The 17188-nt window shown below is 43.7% G+C and overlaps 1 protein-coding gene across 10 annotated transcripts in view; it reads left to right on the top strand.

The window, feature by feature from the left end:
- NTRK3 (neurotrophic receptor tyrosine kinase 3) overlaps positions 1 to 17188 on the top strand; it is a 936199-nt gene that overhangs the window by 637054 nt on the left and 281957 nt on the right. For all 10 annotated transcript variants that reach the window (XM_040342395.1, XM_040342396.1, XM_040342394.1 and 7 more), the window contains one exon: positions 11054 to 11242. In XM_040342395.1, coding sequence (XP_040198329.1) covers positions 11054 to 11242 — 189 coding nt within the window. The remainder of the gene's footprint in view (positions 1 to 11053; positions 11243 to 17188) is intronic.

The following is a 17188-nucleotide window of genomic DNA, read 5'->3' as shown; positions in this document are numbered from 1 at the left end:
CACCTTTTTTCATTTTTTTTTTGGAAGAGATGGCAATCCATGCTTCAGCAGTCTTTTTACTTCATTGTTTAAATAACATTCAGATCTTGTAAAAGACTGTTATTATCTAATGCCGCGTACACACCATCACTTTATGTGATGGAAAAAAAAACGACATTTTCTGTGAAGTAAAAAACAACGTTTTTGAAACTTCAATTTTCAAAAATGACGTTGCCTACACACCATCGTTTTTTTACAATGCTCTAGCAAAGCGAGGTTACATTCACCACTTATTTCCATTAAAGCTCGCTTCATAACTAGCTTCTGGGCATGCGCGGGTTTAAAAACGTCATTTTAAACGTTGTTTTTTGCTACACACAGTCAATTTTTGTGAAACAAAAAATGACGTTTTGAAAAACGACACAAAAAATTGAAGCATGCTTCAATTTTTTTTGTCGTTTTTCACAAGACATAAAACAACGTTTTCCCCCAAACACGGTCCATTTAAATTGACGTTTTTAAAAACGTAATTTTTTTTCATCACATAAAGTGATGGTGTGTACGCGGCATAAGGCAAAATAAATATTTAGGGCCTGATCCACAAAAGGGATACGCCGGTGTATCTACTGATACGCCGCTGTATCCCTGTTTCTATCTATGGAACTGATCCACAGAATCAGTTTCTCATAGATAGGCAGAAGATCTGACATGTGTAAGGGACTTACACTGTCGGATCTTAGGTTGCAGTACCGCAGCCGCCGCTGGGGGCATTTCTCGTCGAAATCCAGCGTCGGGTATGCAAATTAGCACTTACGGAGATCCACAAAGCTTTTAAGCTTAGTTTTTTCTCTGTAAGTATTAGTTTGCCGTCGCAAAATTAGGGCTGCTTTTACAAGGTGTAAAGTTAGTACACCATGTAAAAGTAGACCCTTCTTTCCCACGACGCTGTCATTTTTTTTTTACATTGTTTTTTTTCCTGCCGCATCTCTTTTTTTTCCCGACGCAACTTTTTTCCCCGGCGCGATTCACAAAACTCGGCGTAACGTAATTTTGCGCAATGCACGTCGGGAAAATCGCGTCGGGAGCATGCGCAGTACGTCCGGCGCGGGAGCGCACCTAATTTAAATGGGACTCGCCCCATTAGATTAGGAACGCCTTGCGCCGGACGGATTTAAGTTACACCGCTCAAAATTTCTAGGTAAGTGCTTTGTGGATCGGGCACTTAGGTAGAGATTTTGCGGCGGTGTAACTTAAATAGGAAAATTTAAGTTACGGCCGCTCTTTGTGGATCAGGCCCCTAGTTTTCATTTTTCTAGGTATGAAAAAAAAAACATCATACACAATGTTTTGGCAAGGCAACTGAAGAGCTAATTAAAGCCCATGCTTCCTAATAATCCAAAAAAAAGAGCAATAAATAATTACAAATGTAGAAAGCCTAAAGCATCCATAGATTTCCAAGATTTATGTTAGGATAAGGCAACAGTGATTAAAGCCAACTAATTTTAAGCATGGCATTTTTTCCTCGTGTCTGTTTTTTTTATTAATCTCCAGCACAACATGTTTGTATAAATGTTTGATGCATATTTGCAATCACAGTGCTAGAAGGTTTCTTAATACACACACAACCTGCTATGAATGACTTGTAAAGAAGGCCATTAATTTATTATTTAAATTAGTCTGTGATGTTCTGAAAACGCAGATCTGTTCTAAAGTACCGGCAGGAGGCAGAAAACTCAAAGATAGTCAGTGATAGTATAGTACTTGTGCGCCAAGCAAGCTTCTTAATTAGAGGATGATACTTGACCAGTGACCAGCTGAACAGTCTACATTTTTTTTTTTTTTATCCAGAAAACGAGTTTATTGAAGCACACATATAAAATTACATACATCGAGAATGCATTCAGGTATAAGACAATAGGCTACATTCCGTTACAATTTTCAACAATGGTACATCATATCACTCCACCATCCACGTACATGTCCAAATCCGATCCGTCCCCGACCCCATCCCAGCCCCCTTACATAGTGAATTAAAAAGAAAAAAAAGAAAAGAAAAAGACCAAGAAAAGTGGTTTTCCACATCCCTCCGACCTATCTCATTTACATTGCACAGATCAGGTTGAATTGCTCAGACCGAGTAACCTGCCCGTGACCAGGTCCACCGGGGCCAAGCCCGGTACATCCAGCCACCTGCCCCACAACTTCTCAAATTTCTGGGAGCACCCTCTGTGTTGGTATATCACCTTTTCCTTTCGGAGCATCTCCCCCATAATGTTGATCCACTCCTTCAGGCTGGGAGGTTCCTCCGCTATCCAGTGAGACATTATGAGTTTGCGAGCTTGGAATAGGGATCTAGCAACCGCTATCTTGGTACCTTCCTCCCACTCCAGCTCATCTAATATAAGGAGCAAGCATCGTTTAGGGTCAGTAGGGAGCAGGACTTGGAACACCCTATTAATGGTGTCTACTATTCCCGCCCAGTAGGGGTGGAGCTTCGGGCATCTCCATAGTAGGTGGATCAGGTCGCCATGATCTCTCTTACACCTAGTGCATAGCGGGGTGGGCCTTAGCCCCATAGCAAAAAGCCTATGGGGGGTGTAATACACCCTCAGTAATAGGTATAGTTGCGACACCTTCTGGGACACATTCAAGGAACAAAGTGGTACTGCCTGTAAGGCTTCATCCCACTGTTCGCCATCCATTGGGCCCACATCGCCCTCCCACTTGGCCTTCACTCTCAGCGGATGCTTGGACATGAAGCTGTGTAACAGCATATTGTAACACTGCGATATGAACCCCTTGGTAGAGGCTGCCCCTGCAATCAGATTAAACAAAGGGGTAGGAGAAGGAAGCCAGTCCGAGGCGTCCCCCTGGGCCTTTACCGCATGACTAAGTTGCATATAATAGAACTGCATGGATTGTGGTAACTTGAAAAGATCCCGCAGATCTGCAAACGGGAGGAGTTTCCCGTTGCGAAATATCTGTTTCAGATGAACTATCCCATATCTCCTCCAGAGTGCCCCATGTTGTAACTTGGCCAATTCAGGGTATGAGTCATTTGACCAGATGGGGCTATAGTCCGTGTATCCTGTCACTCCCTGCAGGTACCTAGCTTTGTTCCATACTTTTTGCATAAGGTTATAAGTGGGGTACTGCTTGTTCGGCTTCCCGAAGGCGAGCGCCTCAAGGGCAGGAGCTACCGACTCCCTCCCAACTGTATGGAGCATCACCATCTCCGAGGAGCCCCCTCCCTCCCCCTCCCTCCTCTCCCCAGTGCTAACAACCCCCACCAGCTGTTGCAGCTGAGCTGCTATATAGTATAACCAGGGATTAGGGAGGGCAAGCCCCCCCTCGTCCTTCGGGCACTGGAGATGTTCTAACTTTATCCTGGGGGTACGATTTTTCCAAATGAGTGAGCGGAACAGGGAGTTAACAATCCTAAATATCTTCAGGGTCACTACTGTGGGGGCATTATGAAGTACATAAAGCAACTGGGGCATTAGAATCATTTTAATCAAGTTCACCCTACCAGCCACTGATAGGGACAGGGAATTCCATGTTTTAATACGGTCACAAAATTTTTGCAGCAGCGGGGATACATTCAGTCTACCATACTCGCATATCTTGGGTGTCACCTGGATTCCCAGATATCTAAATGAGGCAGTCAGGGGCACCGTAGACGACTTTGGGGGAGCCCCCCCTTCGTCAATAAGCATCAATGAGGACTTAGTCCAGTTTATCTGTAGTCCCGAGAACTTACCAAACTCCTGTATTACAGCCATGGCCCCCGTCAGTGAGCTCTCCACATCCCCTAACAAGATCATGGTATCATCTGCATACAGCATTATTTTCTCCTGCCTGTCCCCGTATCTGAACCCCACTACCTCCGAGCTGGCTCTGATTTTAATTGCAAGAGGTTCTATCGCCAAGGCGAATAGCAGAGGCGATAGTGGGCATCCCTGTCGCGTGCCTCTCCCCAAAGTGAAAGTGTGTGAAACCGCCCCTGAGGACCGAATGGCCGCTTTTGGGTCATAGTATAATAGCCGGACCCAGGAAACAAAGGATTCCCCGAAACCAAACCTCTCGAGAACCTCCCATAAATACTCCCACTCAACGCTATCAAAAGCCTTCATAGCGTCCAGTGAGAGCAAGGCCCTTTGTCCCACATTGTCTGCTGAGGATTGCATATTAAGGTATAGCCTACGCAAGTTGACAGCCGTCGACTTGTCAGGCATAAATCCTGCTTGGTCCGGATGGACCAGGCTAGTAATGACCCCGTTCAGCCTGATCGCTAGCATTTTAGCCAGCAGCTTAATGTCGCTCTGGAGCAGCGATATCGGCCTGTAGGAGCCCGGATCCAACGGATCCTTACCAGGCTTTAAGATCAGTACAATGTTAGCAGTAGTCATGGAAGTGGGCAAAGTCTGTCGTTCCCTGGCCGCATTAAACACCGCCAGGAGTTTCGGTAGGAGTATACCCGCGTATTGTTTATACACCTCAATAGGCAGTCCGTCTGCCCCCGGCGCCTTACAGTTTGGAAACGCGGCTAGCGCTGTTTGCAACTCTTCTAATGTGAAAGGGGCGTCCAAGGTCCTCCGCTGCACCTGACTCAGTCGGGGGAAGTCAATGTCCTGCATGTAGGTCAACAGTTCTGTCCGGGTAAATAGCTCCGTCGGGAGGTACAATGTCTCATAAAATCTAGCCAGTTCTGCCAAGACCGCGTCCGGGGAATTCACTATTTTGCCCTCTCTATTTCTGATTGCCCCAATACTGGGAGACCTCTGCTGGGAGTTAGCGATCCTGGCAAGCATACGCCCTGTACTTTCACCCTCCTCAAAGAAAGCCAGCCTAGAGAAAAATAACTTTTTTTCTGCCTTAGAGGACAGCAGCCGCTCATATGCTGATTGAGCCGACTGCCATGCCTCCTTAGCAGCCTCCGTTGGGGTTTGCACGAAGGCTTCCTCCAGGGCCGTTACCTGTTTTTCAAGGTCCTCTATGAGCCCCGAAGAATCCCTCTTCACCCCGGTAATTTCCCGGATAAGTAACCCCCTCACATAGGCTTTAAAGGCATCCCACTGTTCAGACGGGAATTCAACAAAGCTCCCTCTATCCAAAAACTCCCGCATGCTCCGCTCCACCTCCTCGTGCGACAGGAAGAGTTCCAACCAAAAGGCGTTAAATTTCCATGGGGATCTGGGAAGTGTAGAGGGTGGGGAAGCAATTAAGCTAGTTACCAAATGTGAATGATCTGAGACACTACGGGGCTTGTACGTCACATCCGAAATGGATGGGAGCATGGCGGGGTTGCACACTACCAGGTCTATCCTAGACAATGTCCCGTGGGTCTTGGAAAAGCAGGAAAACTGCCTCTCCACTGGGTTCCTAGACCTCCATACATCTATCCATCCTACCTCGGTGAGCAATCTTAGCAATGGAGAGTCCCTCAGAGGGGGCGAAACCCCAGATGCGGGGTGTCGGTCCATCGAGGGACTCAGCCAGCAATTAAAGTCCCCCACTATCAGCAGCGGGAGGTCCGGCCTGCCCTCCAAATAGGCTAGCAGCAACCGGAGCACCGCCACCGTAAACGGCGGGGGTATATAAACACATGCCAATATACAGTTCAGTTTTCCCACCCGGCAATGTAGAAAAATAAACCGCCCCTCCGTATCAATACACACATCCATTTCCTGAAAATCAATAGCAGCGTGTATCATTACGCTCACACCTCTAGAGTACGATGTGTGAGTGGAATGATAGGCCCTACCCACCCAGGCATATTTAAGACAGCATTGCGTTTCAGTGGTTAGGTGCGTTTCTTGCATACATAAAATCATTGGATGATACTTTTTCAGACAGGTGGATACCATCATACGCTTCAGTGGGGAGCCTAGGCCCCTCACATTCCACGATACCACTGGTAGCTCAGCCATTGGGATATAGCATGCATAAATGAAAGAGTAAATGCAATATAAATAAAAACATCAGCCTCCGGTTGGTACCTAGGGTCCCGGGTGCGGTCAGGACAGAACGGACATGGTATCTCGGTGTGGCCATTCGTTCGCAAAGTTCTCGATGTAGGTGGTAAAGGTGCAAAAAATAATAATAACAGGCCTGGGCCGTCAACAGAACGAACCCGTATTCATGGCCTGTGCTCCAAAAACAACACTGCAGTGTGAGAAAAGAAAAAAAACAAGTCCAGGCCGCCAACAGAGCTGGCCCCTTGGCTCCAACAGGGAGCAAACCGTAATAAGGCATTTTTGCTCCACGTAGATTGTGGAGTAACCGCATTTTCCTTGCAACTTTACAAGATGACTCAGAGTTCACATCCTAATATAACGTCTCCCAGCAGAACATAGTAAAAAAGAAACTTTAGTCACTCAGGTAAAGGAAGTGAAACAAAATTGAAAGGGGTCCTTTGTGCAAAGATCAATGAGTAATAACAGCAGATCATCTTCCGCAGTCCGGGGAAGGGGGAAGAGGGGACCAGAATCAAACCCTCCGTTTCAAAGAGTGCACGTATTGCACCAAAAAGCACGACTAGAACTTAAAACATAATAACCTGCTCCAACTTCTGTAGGGTCAGTCTCCTTCCTCCTCTCTCTCACGGTGTCTCAGGGCCTGCTCGTTGCGATCGAGCCACATTGCCGCGTCCTGGGCTGATTCAAAGAATTGGGCTTGTCGATTAGCGGTAACTCTCAGCTTGGCAGGGTAGAGCATGGCATATGGCAGTTGTAGTGCTCGCAGGCGCCTTTTCACATCCAAAAATTTAGCCCGGCGGCGTTGCACCTCAGCAGAGAAGTCCGGGTAGAATGACACCCGGACCCCATTAACCTGGACATTGGCCTTCTCTCTAGCATGTCTCAGCACCGCTTCCCTGTCCCTATAGTGAAGCATTCTGGCCAGAATAGGCCTAGGGGGGGCCCCAGGCTGTGGTGGGCGACCCGGTGTGCGGTGTGCTCTTTCAACTGTGAAAAACGGAGAGAAGGCCTCTTTTCCAAATACTTCTATCAGCCAGCCCTCGACAAAGGTGGTGGGGTCCCGGCCTTCCGTCTTCTCCGGCAGCCCCACTATGCGCACATTGTTGCGGCGTAAACGGTTCTCAATGTCGTCAGCCCTGTTGTTAATGTCTCTGGCCAGCTGCATAGCTGCATGGGCCTCTCGAGCAACTGGGGGCAGCCTGTCTTCCACTTCACTCACCCTGCTTTCCACAGCCGTCGTTCGCTCCCGTATCTTTTGCATGTCCTGCCGCAACAGAGACACATCCTCTCTGAGGCCCCCAAACTGTTCCTTGAGTGTATTTACAGAAGCAGTGCATACATGAACCGCTCTCAATATTTCAGCCAGGGTCGGTTGCTCTGTATCCCCCGTCTCAGCCTCCGTATCTGTGGGTATGGAGAGTGGTTGTTCCACTGCATTCCCCCGTTCTACACATCTCCAGGCCCCTCCATCTGCCTGCCCCTGTAAGGCCTGCCCCGAGTCCTGGGCCCGATCAGCTTCCCCCCTTCCTTCCTGCTCCGAGGGACCCCCCAGCTTTTGTGTAAAGAAAGTCATGTCTCTCGGGTAATCCTTACCCTGTGCCTTTGCTGTTTTTTTGCTAGTCTCCCCCTTGGGCCTGTCAGCGCCTCGTGGAGTGCGGAGAGCCTGGGCCGCGGCGGCGCCATCTTGGATCTCGAGCGCCGGCCAATCATCCTTTTTTTTAGCCATTCCGCGGGTGCAGAGAGCCGGCGGGTGGACCGGGAGGGTGACCGGGTGAGTAGCCAGCTGAACAGCCGTTCAAATCCGTCGGATCGCTGCCGGGAGAGGATCAATGCCAGGTGCTGCGGAGGAGCTGTGAGAAACACGTCTTCTCACATGCCGGTCTTGGCCACGCCCCCGAACAGTCTACATTTTTAATATGTTACTATTTTGAACGCTTTACAAAACTTATCAAAGGACTCATCCAAAATCGAAAAGAAAATGGAAAGTACAGTGAATCATAAAAGTGATTCATATCCTTATTATTGTTGTGTAGTGTGCACTTGAAAGTTAATTGCTTTAGCCAGTGTCTAGACTTTTTAATAATGTGACACGCTGATGTGATTCATTGGTCCATGGTCTATGGGAGATCAGTTTCAGGTATACTAGTGGTTCTGCCATCGATTCATCCAGCTGTGATAGCATTTAAGGGATGCTAAAGTAGCCCATCAAAGGGTGTAATAGGATTTCCAAGAGTACATTTAACATGCCTTAAATGAAATCTATGGTTGCAGCGTACACCTTCATATTAATACATCAGCTTTTTACTGTAATATCAATGCAAACAATAACTACATTTTGACAATCCAAGATAAGCTTACTAAAAAAAAAAAAAAATCATGTTATGAGTGCTGCAAATATTAATACCCACGCTCCATAAATAATCACAACAGTTCTATCTATATATATAAAACTCAACGTGTGTGTGTATGTATGTATGTTCCAGCATCACGTCCAAACGGCTAAAGATATTAACATGAAACTTGGCACACATGTTACTTATATGTCAGCAACAAACATAGGATAGGTGGTTTAACCCTTACCCACCCCCATTTGCCATGGTCGGGGTTTTTCTTTAAAGTCCCATTCAACTCTATGGGAAATACATGTTACTTCATAACTTCCAAACGGCTGTAGATATTTCGATAACACTTGGTCACATGTTACTTATATGTCCACTTAAACTATAGGATAGTTAATTTATCCCTTAACTACCCCCATTTGTGAGGGTCGGGGTTTTTGTTTAAAGTCCCATGCAAATCAATGGGAAATGTATGTTCCCACATAACTTCTGTACGCCTGGAGATATTTCAATTATACCTGGTACACATATTACTTATATGCCAAATAAAAATATATGACAGTTAAATTAACCCTTACCTACACCCTTATATAAAAGATGGGTATATTTATATTACTATGATTTTCCTCCCCAAAAGGTTAAGATAGGAAGACTAGTATTCAGCTAGTTACAAATATATATCAACAAAGTGCATAAATATGTGCAGTGCCCATTAAACAGGTGTCTCAAACTGAGTACAGACAATATCTTCTTATAAATTCCCACACCAGTATGTGAATGTTCACTGTCTTCTTTCACCAACATTTAAGCACACAGCCCACTCACCAAACATAAATAACCTGTATTAGGGGTAGTCACAAATAGCAAGATATAGAGATGCCACTTGCAAAGGTCCTCTGACTGGTATAAAGAGCCGACCCGGGCAACCACATTAGCCACCAATGCTTCTATACACTCAAGGACTCAGACTAAGTCTCACACAGGAAAGAAGAAAGAAAAAAGTGCATCTCATAGTACAGTAAGAATGTTTCTTTTAAAATACATGCATAAAAATTACGCTTACAGTGTCGATGATCAAATACAGCTTGTTTTAAAAGCAGGGAATTTGGTTTGCATTCCACCTGCGTTCCACAATGGCTGAAGTGATGTGTCATGCAGATCTCAGCCAACGTGTTTCGTCAGTAGCGTCTGATGTCATTAGGGGTCACATGTGGGTATAGAAAGCGCTGCTGGCTAATGTGGTAGCCTGGGTTTGATTTTTAGACCAGTTGGAGGACCTATGAGAGTGGCATCCTTATATCTTGCTATTTGTGACTACCTGTAATGGGGACCATATATGTTTGGTGAGTGGGATGTGTGCTTAAATGTTGGTGAAAGAAGACACTGAACATTCACATAATGGTGTGGGAATTTATAAGAAGATATTCTGTACTCGGTTGGAGACACCATGGGGCAGATCCACATACATACGCTGCGCCCGGCGCAGATGTCAAATACGCTACGCCGCTGTAACTTACTTTGAGTTGGTTTGAATCCTCAACGAATTTGCGCCGTAAGTTATGGCGGCGTAGTGTATCTCTCGCGGCGTAATTCAAATTCGGCGGATAGGGGGCGTGTTTCATTTAAATGAAGCGCATCCCCGCGCCGAACGAACTGCGCATGCGCCGTCCCTAAAATGACCCGTCGTGCATTGCTCTAAATGACGTCGCAAGGACGTCATTGGTTTTGACGTGGACGTAAATTACGTCCAGCCCCATTCACGGACGACTTACGCAAACGACGTAAAACTTTAAAAATTAGACACGGGAACGACGGCCATACTTAACATTGAGTACGCCACCATATAGCAGCTTTAACTATACGCCGGAAAAAGCCGAACGAAAATGACGTAAAAACATGCGACGGCCGGTCGTGGATTGTCGGAAATAGCTAATTTGCATACTCGACGCGGATTACGACGGGAACGCCACCTAGCGGAAGCCGAAAAATTGCATCTAAGACCCGACGGCGTACGAAGACGTACGCCTGTCGGATCTAACACATATGCCGTCGTATCTTGTTTTGTGGATACCAAAACAAAGCTACGACGCGCAAATTTTGAAATTACGCGGCGTATCAAGAGAATCTGCCCCCTTGCGTCTAGTTAATGGACACTGCACATATTTATGCACTTTGTTGATATATATTTTTAATAGAATTGTTCTGATTATTTAGGGAGCGTGATTATTAATATTTCTTTCATTATTCATAGGCACAAATTAGCCTTACAACGGGCAGCTATGGAGATTATAATACATTATATTATATTGGCACTTTTACACAAAACAATTAAGTTGAATTTTTTAAATCTAAACGTGTTCATCCACAATATACACATATTCCTTAAAGAGGAAGTAAACCCTGATGGGACAGGCTAGGGAAGAAACTGCACTTAGCTTTGTTTCTTCCCCGCACATGCGCCGTTGGGATTTTCGGCAGACTACAAGTGAAATATCTCCTAAACGGCGCACGTTTAGGAGATATTTCCACTGCCTATAAGTAAGCCTTATTCTAGGCTTACCTATAGGTAGAAGTCCAAAAAGTGGGTCACCCACTGTACAATAGATTGGTATCATTGCTAACAAAAGTATTGTCTATTACTAGCATTGCCCTTTAAAGGTTTTAGGAGTGCTTTCATTGTTTCATTTTAGTGGCATAATTAAATCTAAATGAGATAGTATTAATGCTCCTTCATTAATTAATTTGTGATCTTCCCAGGTCCCGTGGCAGTGATTAGTGGGGAAGAAGATTCTGCCAGTCCTCTTCATCATATTAACCATGGAATAACCACACCAAACTCCCTAGATGCAGGACCGGACACTGTGGTCATTGGAATGACACGGATTCCTGTTATTGAAAATCCTCAATATTTCCGCCAGAGCCACAATTGTCACAAGCCAGATACGTGTAAGTATTATATATTTTTTGAACAAGTAAATACTGACTGTGATCAAAAATTCTATCTATTCTATCAAAAGTTGTGTTTTCTTTTGACAAAAATACATTGCTTTGCAAAAATACTTTATAAATTATCACAGGGAATTTTTAATGGAAATGTATTTGCACAATTGCTTCTCACCAGCGTAGTAACCGAAAAAGTTCCTGTTATTGTACCTCCTCTCTCTCTTCCAGACTAACAGCTTTAATTTTATGTTAATGTCCAGGTGAAGCCGGGTATTGTACTTTAGCCATTCAGGTATAATGCCCCATGATTGCTAATATATTCCAAAGATCGGATTAATGTAAAAAAAAAAATACAGCCTGACGGGATCTAACTGCTGTTCAAGAGCGGTTAAGGGAAGTTTCTATGTGGAAGGATCTAAAGTAGTTATAAAACTTTAATTTAGTCCAGACAATTTCTTTAAATGATTTCTAAGTGGATTGGATCGATTTTTGTAAATGGAATGTGTAGCCTGCCTTTATTGCTTGGTTAGATGCACTGTCTAGCAAAGTGTACCTCATTTGTACCTATTAGAGAAAGATTTTCTTCTTCAGGTAACTATGATTAATCCCCTGCATATGCCCACCCCACTACTGCACCAAATCCATTTGATCTATCGATTTTACAACAAAGTTATTGGATAGATGATGTGATAGTCAACGTTAGAGCTTTATTAGTGCTTTGACAATGTTCCCAATTGAGTACTTCTTATAAATTACTTTTTTTAAATCATTTTATTGCTGTTTTGTGACCTTCCGCCTTATGGATATCAAATGTTTTTGCTGCCTTTAAGTTAAATGCTTTGGGCCAGATTCACATACATTTGCGGCGGCGTAACGTATGTCATTTACGTTACACGGCCGCAAGTTTTCAGCGCAAGTGCTTGATTCACAAAGCACTTGCCTGTAAACTTGTCGTCTGGCGCAAGCCCGCCTAATTCAAATGGGGCGTGTATCATTTAAATTAGGCGCGTTATCCCACGACGAACGTACTGCGCATGCTCCGTTTTGAAATTTACCGCTGTGCTTTGCGCAAAATGACGTCGGACCGACGTAATTTTTTGAATGGCGACGTGCGTTACGTCCTTTCCTATTCCCGGACGTCTTACACAAAAAAAAAATTTGACGCGGGAACAACGGCCATACTTTAACATGGGCTGTCTATTTTTACACCACCTAAATAGCAATCACAACTTTACGACGGGAAAAGCCGACTAGCGACGATGTAAGAGAATGCGACGAACGCGCGTACCTTCGTGGATCGCCGTAAACAGCTAATTAGCATACCCGACGCAAACGACGCAAACTCCACCCAGCGGGCGCCAAAGTATTGCATCCTAAGATCCGAAGGCGTACGAAGCCGTACGCCTGTCGGATCTTAGCCAAATGCCGTTGTATCTTTGTTTGAGAATTCAAAATAAAGATACGACGCGGCAAATTTGAAAGTACGCCAGAGTATCAGCAGATACTCCGGCGTACTTTTTCTGTGAATCTGGCCCTTTATCTTTATTTTTCCTTTATTTCCTTCTTTTCAATTGTTTAAAAAGTGCTAGCTGCAGTTTAAGTCCATTTGATGCAGTAACTTGGGGGGGAGGGGAGTGGTGGCATTAATAGACACCCCCTTCCTCACCCTTCATTTAGAAATATTGTTGATTTGTGGGTCCCGTACATTATTTTCATTACCTTTCAATGCTAAGAATGGAGAGGTTTATTATTCATATTATTGTAGGACAGACCGCTGATAAGACAGTACAGTCAGCCCTCCTGTACCGGGCCCAGGCCTCATCAGTTCAAAAGGGGGGCCCAGGCCCCTGCTGAGCAGAAGTGATGGCTGTATTGCCTTATTGCCAACTCTTGTGGCTTCCACTGCAGCTCTGCCAGCTTCTCCTCCTTTTTCTTCCTCTGGCTGCGCTGCAAGAGGATTGGTTGGTGCTGAGGGTATACGGGGGGAGATTTCAGAATGGAGAGCAGGGATTGTGAAGTAAATATGTCCTACTCACCCCCTTCCTTTCCTGAAAGAAATCAGTGAGCAATTGGCACTGATCACTCACCGTGTCCATTCATCACTGAAGCATAGTAAACTGCATTTACTTTGCTTTAGTTTGTAAATGAACTGGGAGCCTCAAAGCACTTCCCATTCATTCACTGTCCAGTGCAGCTGAAGGTCTCTATTTACACCCCTGATATTTTACCAAAGGCCCCCCAACAAGGCTGTTAAAAAAAGTAAAAAATTAAACACATTTAAAAAAGAAGGGGGCCCTGTTAGGCCAGCTAACAGCAGTCCTAAATGTAGAGTTTCTCCAATGCTTTCCCTGCTTGATCAGCGTGAATAGGCATGGCAATAATTCGCATGGGGTCTCTGAAAACCTTAATTATACCAAGTAGGTGAATAAAGGTAAGTATTGTTTTTATTTGTCTACCTGAAATATAAACTCTTCTGTGATGTTGAGCATAACTTTAAATTAACTTTAAAATCTAAATACATTGCAACATTGCATTTTCTCCTGGTATTCCATTTTTTTTTAATGCAGATGTGTATAAAATTATAGTGAATACATGCATTGTAATTAATATTTAATATCACAATAGCTTATAATAGTTTTTAGCACCCCTTTCAGGGGTTATTAAAAAACATGGTATTTACAGAACAAATGAATTTAAAGTCCACCTGCCCATTAAGTAATATCCCTTTGCTGAAAAATCTTTTACATGCTGAATGGGTGGAAAATGTCTTGTACATTTGGTGTTAGATATAGCAATACTGTATATGCTTACTTTTTATTACCCTTCAATGCCCTTAAAGGCTAACCACAGACTATGTTATCCATGTGTTTTAATTTTCTACCAATAAAACCTGTATTGTGAAAAAAAAAAAAAAAGAATGGAGGGAGAGGTTTGTTATTCATATTAATGTAGAGTTCTTCCAATGCTTTCCCTACTTGATCAGTGTGAATAGCCATGACAATGATTATCATGGGGTAGCAGAAAACCTTAATTCTACCCAGTAGATGAACAAAGCTAAGTATTGTTTTCATTTGTTCATCTCTCAGCCCTATTAAGTTAAGTGGTGTCAGGAAGCAAATGGAGGCGTCAGGGGATAGAAGGAACACATTAGTTTACAGCACCTGAAGCAGAGAACAATGTTAAGCTTTCACAATAACCCCTCTTGTAATGCTACCACTAACGTTCACCGTAACCCCTCTTGTAACCCAAATACTGACCTTCTTGTCACCCCAACGCTATGCTATGCCTTCACACTAGCCTTCTTGTAACCCTACCACTGACCTTCACACACATGTTTTTTTCTGGAACCCTACCACTATCCTTGACACTAATCCTTTTTGGAACCCTGACATTAAACTTTACGATAACACTTTTTGGAACTCTACCACTACCCTTCACACTAACTTGTCTTGTAATGTTACCACTATCATTCATGCTAACTAGTGTTGCTCACGAATATTCGTATTGCGAATATTCGGCTCGAATATGGCATATTCGAGTATTCGCGATATATTTCGAATTTCGCGGTGAATATTCGCTATTCCGAATATTCAAATTTTTTCAATTTTATTTTTAGAACAGATCACATCCTAGAGATCTCCATCGACATCTAAAAGCATTGCTGGTATGATTAGAGACCTTGGGCCGAGTAGCTGAAGCGATCATTTTATCTTGCCGAAAAATCGCAATGCGATTATTCGGCAATCGGAATATCGCGCGATTATTTTCTCCGCCCTTCTTTTGCATCAGAGCCAATCAGAGTGCTCCTACCGCAGTTGTCGAAATTCCGCAATAAATATCGCATTCGCATTTTGCGAAATTTCGATAAAATATCACGAATATTCTGAGCCAATCAGAGGGCTCCTACCGCAGTTGTCGAAATTCCGCAATAAATATCGCATTCGCATTTTGCGAAATTTCGATAAAATATCACGAATATTCTGAGCCAATCAGAGGGCTCCTACCGCAGTTGTCGAAATTCCGCAATAAATATCGCATTCGCATTTTGCGAAATTTCGATAAAATATCACGAATATTCTGAGCCAATCTGAGTGCTCCTACAGCAGTTGTCGAAATTTCGCAATTATTTTCGCATTCGCAATAGCGAAATTTCGCAAACATTTCACTTCAATAAAATATCACGAATATTCGAATTTAGCGAATATTTCTCGAATATTCGGCTATATATTCGTGATATATCGCGAAATCGAATATGGCGTATTCTGCTCAACACTAATGCTAACCCTTCTTGTAACCCAAATACTAACCTCCCTGTCATCCCACTGCTATGCTATGTCTTCACACTAACCTTCTTGTAACTTTACCACTAACATTCACACTAAGCTTTTTTGGAAGCTTACCACTATCCTTCATGATAATCCTTATTGGAACCCTACCACTAACCTCTACAATAACAATTCTTGTAAACCTACCACTAGCCTTCACACTAATCCTTCTTGTAACCCCACCACTAACTTTCACACTAATCTTTCTTGTAACCCTACCCCTAACCTTCACACTAATCCCTCTTGTAACCCTACCACTAACCTACACACTAATACTTCTTGTAACCCTACCACTAACCTTCACACTAATCCTTCTTGTAACCTTACCACTAACCTTCACACTAATCATTCTTGTAACCCTACCACTAACCTTCACACTAATCCCTCTTGTAACCCTACCACTCACCTTCACACTAATCCTTCTTGTAACCCTACCACTAACCTTCACACTAATCCTTCTTGTAACCCTACCACTAACCTTCACACTAATCCTTCTTGTAACCCTACCACTAACCTTCACACTAATCCATCTCGTAACCCTACCACTAACCTTCACACTAATCCTTCTTGTAACCCTACTACTAACCTTTACACTAATCCTTCTTGTAACCCTACCACTAACCTTCACACTAATCCTTCTTGTAACCCTACCACTAACCTTCACACTAATCCTTCTTGTAACCCTACCACTAACCTTCACACTAATCCTTCTTGTAACCCTACCACTAACATTCACACTAATCCTTCTTGTAACCCTACCACTAACCTTCACACTAATCCTTCTTGTAACCCTACCACTAAGCTTCACACTAATCCTTCTTGTAACCCTACCACTAACTTTCACACTAATCTTTCTTGTAACCCTACCACTAACCTTCATACTAATCTTTCTTGTAACCCTACCCCTAACCTTCACACTAATCCTTCTTGTAACCCTACCCCTAACCTTCACACTAATCCTTCTTGTAACCCTATCACTAACCTTCACACTAATCCTTCTTGTAACCCTACCACTAACCTTCACACTAATCCTTCTTGTAACCCTACCACTAACCTTCACACTAATCCTTATTGTAACCCTACCACTAACCTTCACACTAATCCTTATTGTAACCCTACCACTAACCTTCCCACTAATCCTTCTTGTAACCCTACCACTAACCTTCACACTAATCCTTCTTGTAACCCTACCACTAACCTTCACACTAATCCTCCTTGTAACCCTACCACTAACCTTCACACTAATCCTTCTTGTAACCCTACCACTAACCTTCACACTAATCCTTCTTGTAACCCTACCACTAACCTTCACACTAATCCTTCTTGTAACCCTACCACTAACCTTCACACGAATCCTTCTTGTAACCCTACCACTAACCTTAACACTAATCCTTCTTGTAACCCTACCACTAACCTTCACACTAATCCTTCTTGTAACCCTACCACTAACCTTCACACTAATCCTTCTTGTAACCCTACCACTAACCTTCACACTAATCCTTCTTGTAACCCTACCACTAACCTTCACACTAATCCTTCTTGTAACCCTACCACTAACCTTTACACTAATCCTTCTTGTAACCCTACCACTAACCTTCACAATAACCCTTTCTGCAACACCAGC

The sequence above is a fragment of the Rana temporaria genome, chromosome 3, assembly GCF_905171775.1.
Source record: "Rana temporaria chromosome 3, aRanTem1.1, whole genome shotgun sequence".
Classification (NCBI taxonomy): Eukaryota; Metazoa; Chordata; class Amphibia; order Anura; family Ranidae; genus Rana; species Rana temporaria.
Note: the sequence above shows the minus strand (reverse complement) of the source record. Positions and strands in the feature narration are given on the sequence as shown.